We start from the raw sequence: 18,433 nt of genomic DNA, 5'->3' as shown, positions 1-18,433 counted from the left end.
AGGGAAGGCTGGCCGCCACCTTGTGGAGCAAAGGGGAGGAAAAAGCCAGATGGAAATTTTTGACTAAATTGTCTTCAAAGAGCCATGAGTCTCCTAGAAGAGCCCGCCACACTCATAACCACCCCACGACTCCCCAACTGTGTTCACCATGGGAAAAAACAGAAGCTACAGTGTATAAAATTTGAGATTTATATGTTTGTGTGTTTAAGTTACTTAAATTACACAATGCTGCATGAAGTCAGTCTAAAAAAGAATCAACACACACCACTGCAAGGTAATCCAATGAGTTTTTTTTTGTTTTTTTAAACAAATTTGTACAGAAAAAAAAAAATCCCCGGGTCACACCCTATACCATACGCTCACCCTGTCCGGCTATGCAGGAGGCGATGGGAGCTGGGACAAGCAGCGGCCACAGATGACATGGGATGTGGAAAAACTGCGAGTTCCCTTTGTTCTCCAGTGTATCTTGTACAAAATAATTACATTTTTTTAAACATATTTACAGAGTTTGCACAAATAGAAAACGGTTACAAATTACAACCAGGCTTGGCAAGATAAGATCCCCCTCCTCTATCACTGACTGAGGCCAGAGGTACGATTGCTTTGTATTTACAGGTGCATTAAAAAGTCTGTCTTCTTAGAGACCTAGATGGAGTTCATAAAAAATGGTTAAATCATAAATTCATTCGTAAGCTATACAAGCAATTGATGCCCATCAGTCAGTTCATGTCTTGCTCCCTGAAGAAAGACTTGAAGGTAAAAGAATCCCTTCCCCAAAAGCAAGCAACACATCCCTTGGCCTGTCCGCTTACAGGGGTTTGGGTTTGGGAGGAAATAGGATGGAGGCAGGAAGGGAGGGAGGGAATGGGGGAGGGAGGGCCGGACAACCTAGTTGAGACAGTTTTCCTTTCATTTTTTTTTTTTGTTTCATAAACAGCTTGGAACCAGGTTAAGCCGACAGGCTTGTTACTCGCCATCTGATGGCTTTGAAAAGAACCCACAATTCTCTCGTCTCAGAGACAGAAACAGCTCAACATGACCACAGTACGGGACGAAAGGACTCTCTGGGGAGGACAAATGTTTGTAATTCTGCTGTAAAGTCTCTGCCTTGAGTGCCAAGCCCAATTTCAACAGTGCAAAACAGACTCCAGAGGCAGTGTGGGGTGGGTCAGAGGCTCGAGTAGTAGCTGTCCACCCACTGAGCAAGTCCTCGCTCCACCAGCGACCGGTTTATCAACACCACCTAGGAGAGAGAAGCCCTGGAGAGCGCGGCCGTGGCACCGGGCCAGCGTCTGGGCCGGCGCGGTTCCCCCCCTCAGCCCTGGCCCCACCACCAGCACCTGAATGACTGGGCCAGGCCCGCCAGGGCTTCATGGACAGGCCCTGCCAGCAGGCGAGCAGGCTCTCCACGCTCTAGTACCAGGAGCCGAAGGGGAAAACCCCAAGGGACGAGGTCCGAGAGCGCCCAGGGATGTCCTGCCACGGGGGCCGCCACAGCTCTGTGGGGGTTCAGCTGCACCTCCGGCCGCCATCCCTGGATGACAGCGGCATCCCCACCCTGACTGTGGCCACCGAGCGTCCTGTGCGTGATGGGGGAGAGGAGGCCCGAACTTACTTCATCTCCAACCACGCTCCACAGCTGAATCAGAGGCAGGCCGGTTGGGCTGTAACTCGTCACCTGAGAGAACAAAACCCCCCATGGTGTTTGTAAGCTACCCCAGGCCCCTCTCCAAGACTGCTGGCCAACCCAGGGCGGGGGCCACGGGCAACAGGCGCCCAAGGTCCGCTCCCATGCAGCCGGGAGCTGAGAGAGGCTGGAAGTGCCGGGCGGGGGCTCCCGGGACAGGCCCGCCCGCCCCACATACCTGAGCCAGCAGCGCTGTGTTCCCCGTCATCTCGCTCATAGCCGCGTCCGCCTCAGGCGAGAAGTGGTCATCGTCTGAGGAGAGGGAAGAGCAGCATTCAGCTCTCACCGAGGTGGGGCACGCGTCACAAAACTCGCAGGTGTTTTCTAGCAGACTTCACACGCTGCCACGGACTTACAGACCTCACAGGACAGAGCCACACCTGAGCTGGGTGCAGAGCCCCAGGCCTCCCTGGGAACGCTTGGGGTGCCTGCTGCATGCCACCCCCAGGGGCCAGAGGGGCACAGGGACAGAGACTCTGCCTCCAGTGGAAGCATCGCCGCCACCAACACTGATCCAGGGGCTGAATGGACTGCTATCTCACGGAATCAGGAATACATGTTACAGGTGAGAACATGTGAAACACGGGTCAGTGTCTGAAGGTCAACCCACTGCCACAGTGAGGCAGGTGCCATTCAGACCCAGGAAGTTGGCCACACAGTCCACTTTGGGTAGCGATTCCAAGCGGGCGGGGTGCGCGGACAGCATTGTCAGATCATACACGTCCAGAACAAGGACACACCCAGGGTGAGAGGCAGGGAGGACAGGGCTAAGTCTGGGAATATCTAGGAACAGAGACGTGTCTCTAGGAAGCCTCTCAAAGCTGCAGGCCTGGGTGGAGGCTAGAGCAGTGGGCCTGAAAGCAGGGGTCTGGGGTCCAGGGACCAGCACCACGGGAGAACTTGTTAGAAATGCATGTTCTCGGGCCTCCACCCAGACCAGTCCATTGGAAACAAAGTGGTCGCAAGCTGTGCTGCTTAAGCCTGGAAGGTGAGGACAGGGTCCCACAGAGAAGACCGGCTCGCCCCGGCCCAGGCCCAGGCCCAGGCCCAGGCCCCACCTGTTACCTGACAGAGGCATCACGCTGTCCAGAAGCACCTCTGCCCCCTGGAACGGCAGGGTCACAAAGTCAGACCTGAAAGACAGGCCAGGCCCGAGCTCAGCCTGGACACCACGCTGCCCACCCCAGGCCGACGTGCCCCTCCTGCTCAGCGCCGTGACCCTGAAACCCAGGGAAGCCACACAGCAGTGCACACGCCAGGCACCACACCGCTCCCAGCTCCCCTGCACAGGCCCGGCCTCTGAGGCGCTGCTTGCATCGCGCGCCCGAAGCGAAGTCACCCCCTTGTGCCGAACAACACCCGGGCTTCTTCCACCAGACGGGGCTCTCCACTCTGTCTGGCTGAGGTGGGCATGGGGTTCATTTGCATCATCCTCTCCCAAACAGAGTGGGCAGCAGCAGGAAGAACCCACCCACGCTCCAGGCGCCGGCTCTGCAGACGTCACGGCCTACTCGACTCACCGGATCTGCCGCAGCACGTCGACTTTCACCCTCTTGTAGCCGCCGTAGTCGACGTAGCGAATCTCGACCTCGTTGGTGTCCTCGTAGGCGGCCACCACCTGGGCTCGCCACCAGGCCCCATCCGCGCCGGGGGCAGCGCAGATGACCGTTACTGTGGGCAGACGAGAGCGTGTGCCCAGAGCCGGCATGGGGCGGGGCGGCCACAGACCCTCCCCGGGCCCAGCATGGACCAAGGGCAGTATCTGCCAGCCGTGCATCTCTGCTGCCCCCAACACCCCCCAGACGAGAAAGCACCCACCCACACCTTTCTCTGAGACTTAATGAGGCCAGAGGTGGACACAGATTACCTGAAATAAGCCAGGTAAATTCCAGAATTCAGGGAATGGACCAGCATCTGCCTTATACTCTGAAGGGAATGTCCCAGAAAGAATCCAGAGCCTCAAGGGCAGCAGACCTCTGGCTGGCTGCCAGGGCCTGCTCTGGCCCACCGCAGACCAGACCGAGGGCTCCCGAGCCCAAAGCCCACTTCTTCTGGCCTTTGCTTCAGGATGGTGCTGAGAGCACTACACTTGGGGCCGCCAACCAGGCCAGAGCAGGTGGCCCTGAGTGCCACCAACCCCAGCCTGGGGCAGCAGGGACAGGGGCCCGTGACACGGCTGGCCACACTGTGTCCTGACCCTTAAGGGCAGGCCCCAGTACAGTCCAGTCACCTCCTGGCCTCCAGTTCTGTCTTCACTTCTGGGTAGAACCAACACCAGAGAACCTGACAATATTCCTCCAAAATGAAAACCTTAATATAAAATGCCCCCCAAATTTCAAAAGTTTTCCTTATGTCTTAAAGCCCACTGGGGGCTTCAGGTTAGGACTCCCTGATATGGTAGGTTAGCGACATCAGATCTCTGCTAACGAGGATGACGAAGATAAAAGAGCTCCGGAGCAGGGGCCACCTGGGCAAGTCACTGACTTCAGAGCCTTCGTTTCCTCACCTGTTAACTGGAGATGCCCCAACCCACCGTCACCGGAAACCGGGACCATCTTCGGGCCTGGCATCTGCAACAGGCACTGTGCCTGTCTGACATACACAGTAGCCACCCCAATTCCCAGACCACGTGGGCATCCCCCTCCCTCAACAGGCGGGCAGCAGAGCTGGGATCTGAACCGCCGTGCCAACTCTGTATTCTGACCCCTTCTTTCCGTCAGCCTATGGAAACACCAGCTTGAGCTAGCCAGGAAATGGGAGCCCAGCGCACCCTATACCGACACCAAGAACTCAGGGATGCTATTCCCATGAAGAGCCCCAGAACAGCCTCCTGCTGGTTAAAACCATGGGCAGAACGAGAGGAGACCCTCAAAACTTCTCCCCGAGCCTGGCCAGAGCCCGGCGCCCCTCGGACCTCGGGGGCAGCACTTACTCTCCACCGGGGTGGGCAAGGTGGGGATCCCAGGCTGAGAGTAGCAGAGGTACATCTGCTGGTCCAGGCTACGCAGCGCATGGAAGGTAGGGTGTGTGTGCTGCTGCACAAACAGGTGCCCGGCGTTGACCTGGTTGACCACGATTACCTCCACAGTGACGCCATCCGGGAGCATGAGCTGCAGAGAGGGGGGTCACGTGCATTCAGCAACCCTTCTCACACCTGGGATAAACTCTGAGGCCCCAGGGCAAGAACCCAAATTGGCACATCTTGGAAAAAGGCATAGCAAACCAAAGCAACACGGCTCCTAGACAGCACAGGTCCAAGGAAAACTCTCTTAAGCCGTTCAAAGTGTTTGGCTCCCCTGTGGCCCTGGCCCTGCAATGCCCCAAGTAACCACGAGAGGTGGCCTCAGTTCAGCTGGGCAAGGAGGCTCCCAGGCATCCGCGGTGGATAGAGTATCTGGCTGCCCACGGGCCTGGGCACAGCTTCTGCCCAGGCCACCTCGTCTCAAGGCTCTTTAAGACCCAGGGACGGCAAATAGGAATGGGGCGGCCACTAAGAGCAAGAGGAAGGGACGGTCCAGCCTGAGGGCCACCCTGCCAGCTCCCTGCAACGGCAGCTGACCCCAGGAGCTCCAGCGTGACCGCTGACGTCTCTCCAAGCTAAGGCAACGAGGCGCTGTGGACACAGCAGGGCATCCACTCCACCTCCCAGCCAGGCGGCCACAGAAAGAACTTCGGGTGAGAGCTCCACGCCGACCCCCCGGCCCTGCGGGCTATCTCCAGCCCCACCAGCCACTCACAGCACAAGGAGAGGAGGCCTCACCAACCGCTCAACCACTTGAAAAAGACAGAGTGGGTCTGGGGCCACGCCTCACGGGAAATCCCGATGATTCAGAAGTGAAGCGTGGAGTGGCGGTCAGCCCACTCCCGGATATCCACAAGAAGGCAGAGGACATCTACCCCTTCCCTCAAAGCACAAGGGTACTGGGAGGGAGGAAGACACAGAATGAAAAGGCCAGCATCCTAAACATTTTCTTGGAGCGCACACCCACCCTACGTGTGAAATGCAGTGTTCTTAGCCTTTAGAAACCTACAGTTCTGCTCCCAGTGAGAGTAGGCTCATAGAGCTGAAGGCACACAGCAGGATGGGGTGAGAGGCCCCAGAGACCCCACAGCCCCAGCACACAGGCCCCAAAATGCCAGCTCCTCCTCTGCTAGGGCTCCCAGGGGTGGAGATGGAGTGGGGGTTCTTTCCCTTTATGACCCAGGTGTCCCTTGTGAGGATGGAAGGGGAAGAGCCTCCTTCACCAGGGCCACCGCTAGACCCAAATCCACAGCCGGGGTGGGGGGGGGGTGTCCCCGAACCAGGTCCAGAGTTGATCAGGACAAGGCACGGCTCTAAGGCGTCCCGAGTCAGCCTGCACACAGCCAGTCAGCAGAGAGCAGTCCTTTCTAGGCAAGTGCCTTGAGAACAGACTGCCCAGGTGGCAGAGGCGGGGAGAGTGGTCCTTCCAAGCAAGGACTGAGAGGCCTCTGGCTTCCTACAGCACCCTGGTCCCCAGCCCAACCCAGAGAACTAAAAGCAGAGCTGACCGCTGGCCGGAGGTGACAGGCGAAGGCCTCAGTGTGCCCCAGGCCTTCCTTGCCCACAGCCTCGGGAGCTTCCATCTGGGGCTGGCCGGGAGGAAGGGGCATGCTCACCCAGGAAGTCATTGGAAGAGAAGGCAGTGCCAGTGAAGGCAGCGGGGGGGCATAAATGTTGGTGAGGTTCAGTTCTTTGAACTTCTTGCCGATCAAGCTCAGTGCCTTGTCCACGTGCTGCTGAGAGCCTGCGTGTGGGGCAGACCACAGTCACAGGCTGAGACAGAGAGCAAGCTGAACTCACGCCCACCCACACCGCACTCTCCCCAGAGCTCAGGCGCACCTTTAAGGTGCCGAAATGTCAAGCCTCACCTTAAGGTGAACCGCATCTAAAGCTGGAAGCCTGTGGCCCTTTCACACTGGGCCTCTATTGTCTATGATTGCACCAATGCAACAGGAACTTAGCTGATGGGGAGGCCCAGCCTTCGTCCACCATCAGCCCAGGACCCCTGGCCAGTCCCCGAGTGCCCACCCCTTTCCCGCCAGAAGATCTGCGGGATCCCGAGTCTCCTTCAAGTACCGTAAGTGAAGATGAGGCTACAGGGAAGACTCGCCCACTCCCTTCACCCGGGGTGAGAAGCAGGGCTTTCTATTCAGAGACTTAGATTCCAAAAGGGACCAAGTGGGACTCAAATGCTTCAAGTCACTTAAGTTCCAGGTAAGAAAACTGTCATAAAACCCAGGCAGCGGCTGCCACTGACCTTCGATGTGGCAGACCTGGATGTTCTGGGTGTAAGGCAGGGTGGAGATGTAGATCTTGGCACCAGATGTCTGCTTGAGAAAACTCACGTAGCGTCCCTGCTTGCCAATCAGCCGACCAACCAGGTGCTTCGGGAGAGAGAGAGGGGTGAGAGGGTTAACAAGCCAAACCCGAGCATCCCCAAGACCCACCTCTGCTTCACACCAAGTCAGGCTCACATGTATTCTCGGCACTCACTCACCAGGCACTGTTCTGAGCACTTACTGTTACTCAGTAAATGCAGGAAACAAACAGCATCTGTTTATCACCATTTTACAGTTGATGGAACAAACTCAGAGAGGTTAAGTTAATTTGGCCAGGATCTCACAGCTACTGGCTTCCCTGATAGCTCAGCTGGTAAAGAATCTGCCTGCCACGCAGGAGACCTCGGTTTGATTCCTGGGTTGGGAAGATCCCTTGGAGAAGGGATAGGCTACCCACTCCAGTATTCTTGGGCTTTCCTTGTGTCTCAGCTGGTAAAGAATACGCCTGCAAAGTGGGAGCCCTGGGTTCAATCCCTGGGTTGGAAGATCCCCCGGAGACGGGAAAGGCTACCCACTCCAGTGTTCTGGCCTGGAGAATCCCATGGACTATATAGGCCATGGAGATACAGTCCATGAGGTCGCACAGAGTCGGACTCAGCTGAGCGCCTTTTCCTTGCACACAGCTGCTAAGCAGCTGCGCCAGGCAGTGGCTCCAGAACGTGGCCGTTTCCATTTCCCCCCCAGCGATGGGGCTCACGTTCAGAGGCTGCAAAGGCAGCATCTTCTCCTCCTAACCACTGGGATGTTTCTAAGCACAAGGTTGTATTTTTGAGTCCTCTACCTCTCCAAGTCTGCTCAGGTCCAAAGAATGGGCTCAGTTTGAAAAACCACTACCATATTGTAAAGTAATTAGCCTCCAACTAATAAAAATAAATAAAAAGAAAAAAAGAAGAGAAAACAAAGGTCTAAGAAAGAACCCTTGGGTTCCTGCTGCCAACTCCTGAGCACACGTCCCCTGCGGGCCAGAGGAGCCAAACTCAGCCCAATATAAGACAAACCCTGAAGCAATCCCCAATAGTGGAGCTGCCAGGGACACGGTCACTCTGCACCCAGAGCTGCCTGGGTGTGCCCTTTGCAACCTCTGAAGCAGACAGAAGAGGGCACCTCTGCCCTCAGGGTCACTGGGGGAAAGACATAACCAAGGGAGCCAGCCACGCAGGTCAGAGCGGCCCACCTGACCTCGAGGTCACACCAGGCCAAGCCTCCACCTCAGCAGGAGGCTAAGAGCCCAGGAGAATGCAATTGGCCAATTATTTCTGAGTCCCTGAGACAAACATCAAGATCAAGCTAATAAGATGTAAGTTAGAAAAGCAAGAAGCTAGAAATCACTTAAGCACCCTGGAATTGGGGAACTGGTGAAGTAAACTGACATTCACACAATGAATCATGCAGTTAAAATTCCATTTTCAAAGAATAACACAGGAAAATTAAGTTGTTAAATATTTAAAAGCATTAATTAAAGCAACATAATCTTAGTTTTGTTTAAAAACCACAGGGTGTAAGATGAGAAGGAAATAAAAGTCTTCCTAGTCACTCTCGGGGGTAGGATTAAGCTGATTTTTATTTTCTTCCTACACTGCTATATTCCTCAAGCTCTCTAAAATACGGATTTATGCTGTGCTCAATTATAAAATACAGTCGGCGTTGGGGAGCGGGAGGAGAGCATGCTGAGGGGACTCCTGGCCAGCCCCTGCCTTCAGCCTGCTTTGCTAGCATCTCCAAACTGATCCGAGCCCCGCACGCCAAGAAGAGTCCCAAGGAGGGGAGGAGCCGGGGAGTGTGAGGACGCCGCTCCCGAGGTCAGCTGGAGGGATTCCGCTCTACGGGAAGCTCTCCAGACTTCCCACCCCTTCAGCCTCCAGCGCCCTAGGGGCTTCTCCTCGTTTAGGTCCCCCCGCTTGGCCCCCTCTCCCAAGCCCATTGACCCTGGGCCCAGGGTCACTTAGCGCTCACAGCCCTTACCTTTGGCACCTCGATCTCCCAGATAATCAGGTCGACCTTCTTGGGGTTGGAGCCTGCCTGGGCATTCTGGAAACCGTCAGGCTTCCTGAGGCCACAGCAGCTGTCCACCGAGTCCATGCTGTTCCCGTCTGAACCTGCAGGGGAGGAAGCAGCACGCACAGACACGGGCCCAGAGCAGTTAATAACGGACAACTTCCAAACTCGCACTCCCGGGAGGCCCCCGCCCCTCGCCCCCTCCTCAGGCTTGGCAGGTGACTGTCAGCTCGCAGTCTGGAAGGCTCGGAACAGCCCCAATGAAAGGCGGACTGGGGGTGTAGATACACCTAATTTTAGCCTGTCACTTACAGTCCCACTTGCTGAACTGGCAGCCGCGCCCAGCACAGCTGCTGGAGCAGAGACAAGGGGTAGACTGGGAAGAAACACGTCGGCTCAGCAAGGGGAGTCCACGGGCAGGGAGGGGCAGGCCAGCCGGCCCCCAAGGCCTCAGCAGCCTGTGCCTGGTGTGGGTCTCGGCGGAGCTCAACTGGTCGCAGCCGGGCCACATTCAGCTAAGTGGCCCCTCCCACCAAGGGCCCTGGTCCCCAAGGCCCCACGCTGGCGCAGGCCTTCAGCTGAGCCCAGGAAGAGGGGGCGCCAGGAGGAGGCCCCCTCCCTCCCTCTGCTGAGGCCTGACTCGCGCACCGCTGAAGGCTCTCAGGGCTCCCGGTGGGTCTTCAGTCCCGAGAGGACACCCCCACTCAGGGTCTGCCAGGGGGCCCACAACCAAGACACAGGGGTCAGACGGCTTCAGAGAAGTGGCTCTGGCTGAAATATGGAAGGCTCGACTGCCAGAAATAGATCACTCCTGAGATGCTACTAACTAGGTTATTTTCCACACGGTTTCTCTAAGCCCTGGACGTAATCCCCTACCGAACGAACCCAGCCCTGCCTGGACAGAGGAGGCAGGGCCTCCTCGCAGCTACGATGAGGCACCTCCCTCGACGCTAGGGGCTCAGACAGGCTTCATGCGGGGGAAAACTGCCCTTCTGGAGAGAAGTCTGCTTGGCCAACCTGGCCGATGCGGGCTCGGCTCATACTCGGCCCCCAGCTGCCCCCAGGACCAAGCAGGATGGGCCTCCACCCTGACGACACTTAGAGGGGGCTCAGACCACACCGCAACTCCACAGGCTCCCCTCAGCCAGTGGTCCCTGGGCCACTCGGAGCCCTGACTTCCTCAGAAGATGCTGCATGCGGCTCCCACCAGCCCCTACCTGCCATCCCCAAGCCCCCCACCCACCACCCCTCCTTTGCGGCCTGGACTCATCCCAGCAGCCACCACTGCCAAACTGGGGTCTGCATGATAAGGCTGAGGGGCTCCTTTATTTCCAAAGGATTTCCGTCCATTTTAAGATGCTTTAAAATAATAAAAAAATAATTTAACATCCCTGAAGTTGGGTGCATCTTATGGCCTCTGACTTTTCTACACTCATGATTGGCAGCACTTTTTTTCTATCACAGGTACACACAAAACAGCAGTGTCTTAATCGGTAATAGCATCTTACAGGTGACAACACGTGGTGCACACCAGATGCTGCTGAGAGCAGTAAAATTCCCCAGCAAGAGCCCCAACCTTCCTGGGGCTGAAATGACAGGGAACACCTCCAGGACAAGCAAGCTGGAGACGCACAGAGGAACCCGTGGCCTCTTTCCATGAGATAAGTGGGAATACCCCAGGGAAGCTGCAAAACCAGGGTCAGGAGCTGCTGACCTGTAAGTTAGCGGTCTGAACTGTCTACGCTGGGGTCAGCACTCGAAAAACCCATTGGACACTTCATTACCAAAGTGCCCCTTTCCCGGGGGCGGAACTGCAGCTGCACAGAAAGAAATGGCTGAGGCTCTCTTGAAGGAATAGGTGACAGCAACAGGCGGAAGGCGCGAGCCTCCCGCAAGGTTCGAGGCTGTGGCCATTCTCTGGGCACTTACCCTGAAAGAGCTTCTGGAGAAGGAAAGCAGGTGAAGACATGGGAACAAGCACATTATTAAAAGGAAATAAACCACCGAAAAAGCTCACCCATTCTTGGTACTCAAGGGGATTAAAGCTAAAGGGGCCTCTCCGTCTTTAAAAAAGCTATTAAGAAGCTAGTGTGTAAAGACAGATCAGTACACTTAAGTTACTGGGTGAACCCAACTTTGAGCTGGTTCCTTCAGAAGGGCTGGGGAGGGTCCCTTGCTACGGAACCAAGTTACAGCTCCCATGGCTTTGGGGTTCAGGGCAGCGTTCACTTCTCAGTTGCCCACCAGCTCTCTGCTGTACCCCAATTTCTGCAAGCCGCTGGGACACAGTGTAGAAGAGCATCTGACTACAGAAGCAGCAGAGCAGACCAGCCGCCTTTCCCAGCTGAATGAGGGGAGACACCCTGCTCCTCTTGGGGATACCCCAGGCCCGCCTACCTCCCGAATGGTCTGCTTCCGCATCCATGGTCCATCCGTCCTCAGTCCCCAAGTCCGACAGCTCCCCCTTCAGCACCCCGTTGCTGACAGGCACAGTACTTTCGGGCAGCGGTGGGGTGGCAGCCTCGCCCCTGGGGCTGGAGGAGGTCTCCGTACAACAGTCTTCAAGCCCCGAGGTGCTGGCAGAATCTGAGCACTGCCCGGAGGCGGCCCCGGAGGGGACAGCCTGGCCGCTGTCAGACATGCAGGGGACATGGGTGTCCTCTTCCCCCGGGCCGCCTGCCTCATCCAGCAACTCGCCCAGGGGGGTGGCCAGCGGCGGGCAGGGGGCCAAGGAGATGTGGTGTGCAGAGTTCTTTGGCTTCCTGTCCTTGGTGGGGCTGGACAGAGGGCTGCTCAGGCAGCTCACGTAGGACTTTGGTGCTGGCTGGTCTGCCGTCGGTGGCTCTGCAGAGGGGAGGGCCGTGTCCCCCAGGGCCGCGGCCGCCTCCACGGCAGCCACGGTGGGCTCGGAGGCCTCCAGGCCCAGGGGGGCTTTCTGGCTGGCGGAGGCACAGCTCTCCTCCTTCGGCCCTTGGGGCTGGGCGGCTGAGGCCTGGTACACCCGGCCCGCGATCCTGCCCACGGTGGTGGCCAGCACCTCCTCGGTGGCCTCCAGGATCACTTTGGAGATGATCTGGAAGGCAGCCTGCTCAATCTTCTCGCTTCTGTCCCAGGTCTCCTCCCCGCCCTGCTCCCGGGGAAAGACTCCATCCCAGGCTCTGGCCGCCCGGCCTCGGGGCGCCAGCGTCTCCTCGGGCGCCACCTCCGCCACGTCCTCGTCCAGCAGGCGGCCCTGGCCCTTCTCTCCCGCTCCAGCCACCCGGCCACTCTGTAACTCTAACTCGGGGGCCGGCTCCCAGGCCACCGGCCCTTCCTCCAGCACATTCTCTCCCAGCACCGCGTCCCCGGTGCCTTCGGCGCCCCCCTTCTCCCGGGCCTTCTCTCCGGGGCCTGGCTTCTCGGCGGGGGCTGCAGGCCGGCCCAGCACGGCCTCTCGCTTACACACCTCGACCGCCTCGTGGGGGAACGGAAGGCCCTTGGGGGCTGGCAGGGGACACTCCAGAGGGACAGCCTTGGCTTCGTCGCCCGCGAGGGCGAGCTCCACCTCCTTGCGCGCTCCCGGGCGTAGTCTCGTGTCGGTGGGGTTGGGAAGGCTGCCCGAGGACTCGGACCTCCGGCAGACCGGGTGTGCTCGCAGCAGGGCCGACGGCTCCAGCGAGGGCCTGCCGCCGCCGCACAGCTCCCTCTCGGGCAGCGGGCTGGCTGCTCCAGGCCGCGCGTCTTCCACGGGGAGCGCCTCCTGGGTGGCAGGGCCGGCTCGCAGCACCACCGCGCCCGCCTCCACTGCTCTCTCGTGGCTGTCGAGGGGCTCTTTTTTACGGGCGAAAAACCACCACCAGCCGAGGAGCGCCAGCACTCCAGGCAGGGCCAGGGGGAAGAGTGAACGTAACTGGATCGTCATCCTGGAGGCGTGGAGTAATTACACCTGCGGGAAGAGGAGAGCGAGGGGCAGCCGTGAGAGCTGGCAAGCGCTCCTAATGGGACTCACCGTCCAGGAAGGCCGGCCGCGCGCCCTCTGGCCCTGGAAGGCGCAGCCCGCCCTCTGGGCACACCCCGGCCGGTGACCCACGGGGGGGAGGGGCACTGCCCCCGGCCTTCTGCTCCCTCATTCAGGCACACTCCCCTGAAACACACTGAGCCCGCTCCTGAAACCAAATCCCTTCCTGCATCACTTCTTGATGTCCAATTGTCCCTAGGTTCCCCTGCAAGGGACTAGCTGTGTTTAGTGTCTTCATTCTCTAAACTCCCAGAACACCTGTCTATTCAGGTGGTATTGGAGCACTTTTAAATACCCATGGAAATCCATGTGGACACATCCCTCGCAAGCATCCCCCAAATCATCAGTCAAGGAAACAGTAGTTACACCACAGTTAACTCAGAGCAAATGATGAGTGAGATCTTTCAAGGGATGGGGGTGCCCCCAAGGGGAGGGACCAGCAACACACACAGGGCTGTGGAAATCGAGTTGTTCGAGAGTCAGGCTGTTGAGCAGGTTCAGTGAGGCTCCTGCACCCACTGCAGAGGCTGCGCTTTTTTCTGCAGTCAACAGAGAACCAGGTTTGGTTCGCAAGGAACACACACTCCCAAACTGTGCTTCCTTATTTCAGGAGCACGTCGAATGAAAGGAAGCTGAATACCTAGTCTGTCAGATCCAGGCAAGGAGGAATAAGAGCCCAGGAGAAGGCAGTAGACAAGAGACAGGAAACAGCTTTCTCCACCTGTAAGATGGGGACACACTTTGTAAGGAATGGCTGGTATAAGATCAGTTGACACATACATGAAGTGCTGGTAAAGCAGGGTTAGCTCTCATGAGAGGTATGTGATGAACGTATTCTAGAATACACACTTGCATGCATTGCCTCCCTACCAGCAAAATTTATTTTGTCTGCAAAAATGACAAGAATCCTTAAAACGAAAAATCCTCCACTGTTATGGTGAATTATTCCTTAATGTGGTTTGTGCTTTGTTGTGGATATAAGTGAATGCTTCAACAATTCTTTAATTGTTAAATTTGGACAAGTTTAATTTGGGCTTCCCCTGTGACTCAGCAGTTAAGAATCCACCTGAAATGCAGGAGAGGTGGGTTCACAATCCTTGGGACAGGAAGATCGCCTAGAGAAGGAAATGGCAACCCACTCCAGTATTCTCGCGTGGGAAATCCCAAGGACAAAGGAGCCTGGCAGGCTACAGTCCATGGGGTTACAAAGAGACAGACACAACTCAGTGACTAAACAACTAGTTGAATTTACTCACATCAGTGCACTCTGGAAATACCAGAGCATATTCTTGTTCCCTAGGTGGCTTTAATGCTCAGCCAAGGCAAAAGAAAGTTCAACCACTGCAAAAACAGTCCTGGAAACTTTGCTTCTCAAAGTGTAGTCTATGGACCAGAAGCACTGAGCATCATCTGAGAACTGCTACCCACCCCAGGCCCACTGAATCACATGCTGCCATTTAACAGGACCAGCAAAGGATTCCCCAGCACATGGCAGCTGGTGAAGGGGTCCAGTAGAGTGTTCTCCAAAGTGAAGGGGTTGGGGAGGGGTCATTTCCAGAAACTCCCTTGTCTGTAAAGAGAAACCTTCTTGCTAATATTCAAAGATGAAGCAGTGGTACTGGAAAATACAAAAGCAAAGCTAAGCAATGGCCGGGGCTCAGAAGACTGTATTAATCCCTTCAGGCAGAAAGCTTCAACGATGCTACCTTGGAGCTTCAGATTCAAACACAACCTCATGAAATGCTTTCCCTTGCATTGCTTAATCCTCAACTACCTGGTTTGGAATACATATTACCATCCTAAAGCTTAAAATAACTCAAGGGGCTGAACTTGGGTCTACTCCACATTAAATCCAAAACCCAAGGGTGTGTGCAAACAAGGCACTGTACAGAAGAAGGAAAGAAGTTTGTACTTCTCTTAAAACTTAATGATCCTATCCTATGATGCTCAAGTCCCACACCCAGAATCTTTCCTTTAAAAAAACATCAGGCAGATGTTTGTATGTATTAAGAATGTTCACTGGGAACTCAGGGTTGTTGGGAGGGAAGGGTGGGAGGAAGAGATAGTTAGGGAGTTTGGGATAGACATATACACACTGCTCTATTTTAAATGGATAACCAACAAGGACCTACTGTATAGTACATGGAATTCTGCTCAATGTTATATGGCAGCCTGGATGGGAGGCACATTTGGGAGAGAATGGATACATGTATATGAATGGCGGAGACTCTTCATAGTTGTTCAACTGAAACTATCACAACATTGCTTGTTAATCGGCTATACTCCAATATAAAATTAAAAGTTATAAAAAAAAGAATGTTCACTGGGGTATCATTTGAAGCATAACTCAGAGGAATGACTGCTAAATATATTGCAGAACCTATGGACATACCAGTTTTGGAGAAGGAAGCTGATCTCACATATTGACATGGGAAATCTGCCATGATACAGAAAACAAAAGCTGTAGACCACTGTGCATTTGTGATTATGTTCACATAATCCCAAGGAAAAAGTGGGAAAGATCCATATCAGGCCTCTCAGTTGTGGAAGAGGGGGAGGTTTGCACATTGATCTTGCATCCTGCAAATCTTCCCAGACTTGCCTATTTATTTATCCTTATCTGTAAATAGAGAAAGTCTTCTTTCTTTCAGGAAGAGAATTTTAAACTTCTTTAACAGGGATTCTCCAACTTGGCTGCCTGTTAGTATCATCTGGGAAGCTTTAAAACCCCAAGGTGGCACCCAGATCAATTCAATCAGAATCTCAGGGTGAGACCTGGGCGTCAGGTTTTTTGTTTTTTAATCAACCCAGGTGATTTCAATGTGCAGTCAAGTTGGGGAATCACTGTTCCATAACCTGCGCACACCCCAAAAAAGGTGAGAGATTAAGGAGACTTGCTTTGTGTTTAATGTCTTTCACATAAAAAATTTAAAAAATGAAATTTGAGAAAGAAAAGAGGTTAGGGGGGAAGGGGGCACTCAAGATAAGGCGGCATGTCCCTGGTCTGTTATCAGATCACATGCCACAGGCAGTGGGGCTCTGGGGCTGGGGCATGAACCAGGTTTTCTCCTCATCAGCGAATTCATACTCCACTACTTCATTAATGCGGCAACCCCAGAGTTGACAGCTGAGTCCCGTCGCACTCTAGTCACCCCTACTCTCAGGTGAGGGACGAAATGGGATGGGACGGGGAGGAAGAGAAAGAAGCCCATGTCTTAACAACCGAGAGCGGGCGGTCTCCTCACTCTACAATCCACGGGCCCAACTTCTACAGTCTTAAATATTAGGGTGTAAGTGGTGAGCTGCTATCCCAGACACAAACAGCTGGGAGAACCTGCCCCCACCCTCTAGAACTAAAGCTGATGGCGGGGGTCTGCGCTCCCGCAGGCCCCGCCCCACTCCCAGATCAGATCTGTGCCCACCATAAGGCGGGGTCACAGACACAGAGCCCCGCCGAGCTCTGGTCCTGCACCCAAGACATGCACACCGCAACCCAGCCCGTGCCAGGCCTCCCCTGCCGCCTCCCCATTCTGCTCCCATCCCAGTGCAGACTGGGGCCACGACACATGCCACCTGCCCACCTCGCCCCTCAGCCCAGCTGGGTCCGCACAAGCTGAGGCTCAAGCTCCCAGCGAGAGTCACCACCTCTAGCCCCACCCAGCCCAACAAGCCACTCAGTTAATGACAGCTCAGGAGACACTTTCTCCATTGCCAAGCCGGACAAATACCCAAAAGGGCCTCAGAGAAGGCGGGTAATGCTGCTCCCGTGAAGCGATGTCACCCACCCCACAGGACCCGGGTCGTCCCAGCAGACCCCTAGTGCCCACCACTCACCCGGCACTCAGCCGAGGAGCAGCAGCGGCTGGCCCTGCGCTGCCCACCTCCCACAGAACTGCCCGGCTCCTGAACTAAGAGTGGGCAGACCCCCAGGCAGGAGGGGAGTGCAGAGCAGCAAGGGCACCGGGACCAGGGCCAGGAGGCCCTGGGAGGAGCAGCCACTCACCCAAAGGCGCGCGGGCACTCAGGGCACCTCACAGGGAGCCCCGCTTCCCACCAGTCAGCAACTCTCCCTCACGTCCTTGGCTCTTCAGTTTGGGAGGGCCCTATCTGAGCGAACGTCACTAGATAGACTTGCGAATCAGTGAGGTGCCCATCTTCCCTGCTTCACAAGGTCTGATGGGCCTGGACAGGTAGTGCAGGAAGCGCCCACCGCTCCTTAACCCCGGACACACACACACACACACGTGCGCGCGCGCACACACACACAGACACACACACTGCAGCCTCCGTCGTCACACACACACACACACACACACTGCAGCCTCCTTCGTCACACACACACACACACACTGCAGCCTCCGTCGTCACACACACACACACACACACACACTGCAGCCTCCGTCGGCCCACCACCACCTTCCTCCTCTGGGCACAGGATCATGCGTTGCTCTCTTGGCCCTGGTCCTGTGCATGTGTGACTTGTGTTCTAACCTGACCCTCTGAAGATACGAGCGGCATTTAGCACCACAGGTCTGACGGCCTCACACTCACTGGGAAGGCAGGTTCCTCCCCGAGGGCCTCCTACCGGGAGGCCAAGGACACTGCCTCCCACTGGGAACAGCCTGGCAGAAGAATGCAGAAGGGACCTTAGCACTGCTGGGGAGGACGGCCTGGCTATTTTGAATCTGGAGGAACTGAATAGCTGCCTGTTTATTTTTAGCAGGTCCATTTGCTGGGGAATAGATGCAGGCTGGCTGGCTTCCCAGTGGTCACACAGAGCCCAAGGCTGGCACGTGCCACAGCCCCCCAAGGCTGCAGCATTCACCTGGACTCCCCAGGACCTAAAGAGAGTTCTTCCTTCTCCCAGAGACACCTGCAGCTTCTCAGAAGAGCTTGTTGCTGCTGCTGCGAAGTTGCTTCAGTTGTGGCTGACCCTACGCGACTCCACAGACAGCAGCCCACCAGGCTCCTCTGTCCCTGGGATTCTCCAGGCAAGAATACCGGAGTGGGTTGCCATTTCCCTCTCCAAAGCATGCATGCATGTTAAGTCACGTCTGACCCTGTGCGACCCTATGGATAGCAGCCCACCAGGCTCCTCCGTCCACAGGATTCTCTAGGCAAGGATACTGGAGTGGTTTGCCATTTCCTTCTCCACAGAAGAGCTTACCCCTAGGGAAATACTGATCTCACCCTCAAGACTGACGACCAGTCCAGTCACTGCAGTATAGAGCCTTCTGCTAAATAAGAAGGCAAATTTCCAGGAGCTTTGTTAAACAAGAAAACAAGTGTTGGTCCCAGTAACTAAGTCAATTTGGCTGCAGTTATTGTTAGAAAAAGAGTGGCATGTGACTCATGATGGGGTGGGGCGGGGGAACTGATCGTAACACAAGAGC

General features: G+C 55.9%; 1 protein-coding gene across 4 annotated transcripts in view; it reads right to left on the bottom strand.

Annotated features, from left to right (window-relative positions):
* Positions 1-268: 268 nt before the first annotated feature.
* The window catches only part of AKAP1 (A-kinase anchoring protein 1), a 30,523-nt gene continuing 12,358 nt past the window's right edge, over positions 269-18,433 (bottom strand). For 2 of the 4 annotated variants that reach the window (XM_043902739.1, XM_043902740.1), the window contains exons 2-12: positions 13,681-13,761; positions 11,441-12,968; positions 9,011-9,144; positions 6,967-7,093; positions 6,326-6,453; positions 4,620-4,797; positions 3,208-3,358; positions 2,753-2,820; positions 1,866-1,939; positions 1,616-1,678; positions 269-1,243 (exon numbers count right to left, since the gene is read on the bottom strand). In XM_043902739.1, coding sequence (XP_043758674.1) covers positions 1,169-1,243; positions 1,616-1,678; positions 1,866-1,939; positions 2,753-2,820; positions 3,208-3,358; positions 4,620-4,797; positions 6,326-6,453; positions 6,967-7,093; positions 9,011-9,144; positions 11,441-12,944 — 2,502 coding nt within the window. In that variant the 5' untranslated portion in view covers positions 12,945-12,968; positions 13,681-13,761 and the 3' untranslated portion in view covers positions 269-1,168. The remainder of the gene's footprint in view (positions 1,244-1,615; positions 1,679-1,865; positions 1,940-2,752; positions 2,821-3,207; positions 3,359-4,619; positions 4,798-6,325; positions 6,454-6,966; positions 7,094-9,010; positions 9,145-11,440; positions 12,969-13,680; positions 13,762-18,433) is intronic. The other 2 variants (XM_043902738.1, XM_043902741.1) reach the window with 1 other exon arrangement.

The sequence above is a fragment of the Cervus elaphus genome, chromosome 5, assembly GCF_910594005.1.
Source record: "Cervus elaphus chromosome 5, mCerEla1.1, whole genome shotgun sequence".
Taxonomy (NCBI): domain Eukaryota; kingdom Metazoa; phylum Chordata; class Mammalia; order Artiodactyla; family Cervidae; genus Cervus; species Cervus elaphus.
This window is presented reverse-complemented; position numbering and strand designations above follow the sequence as displayed.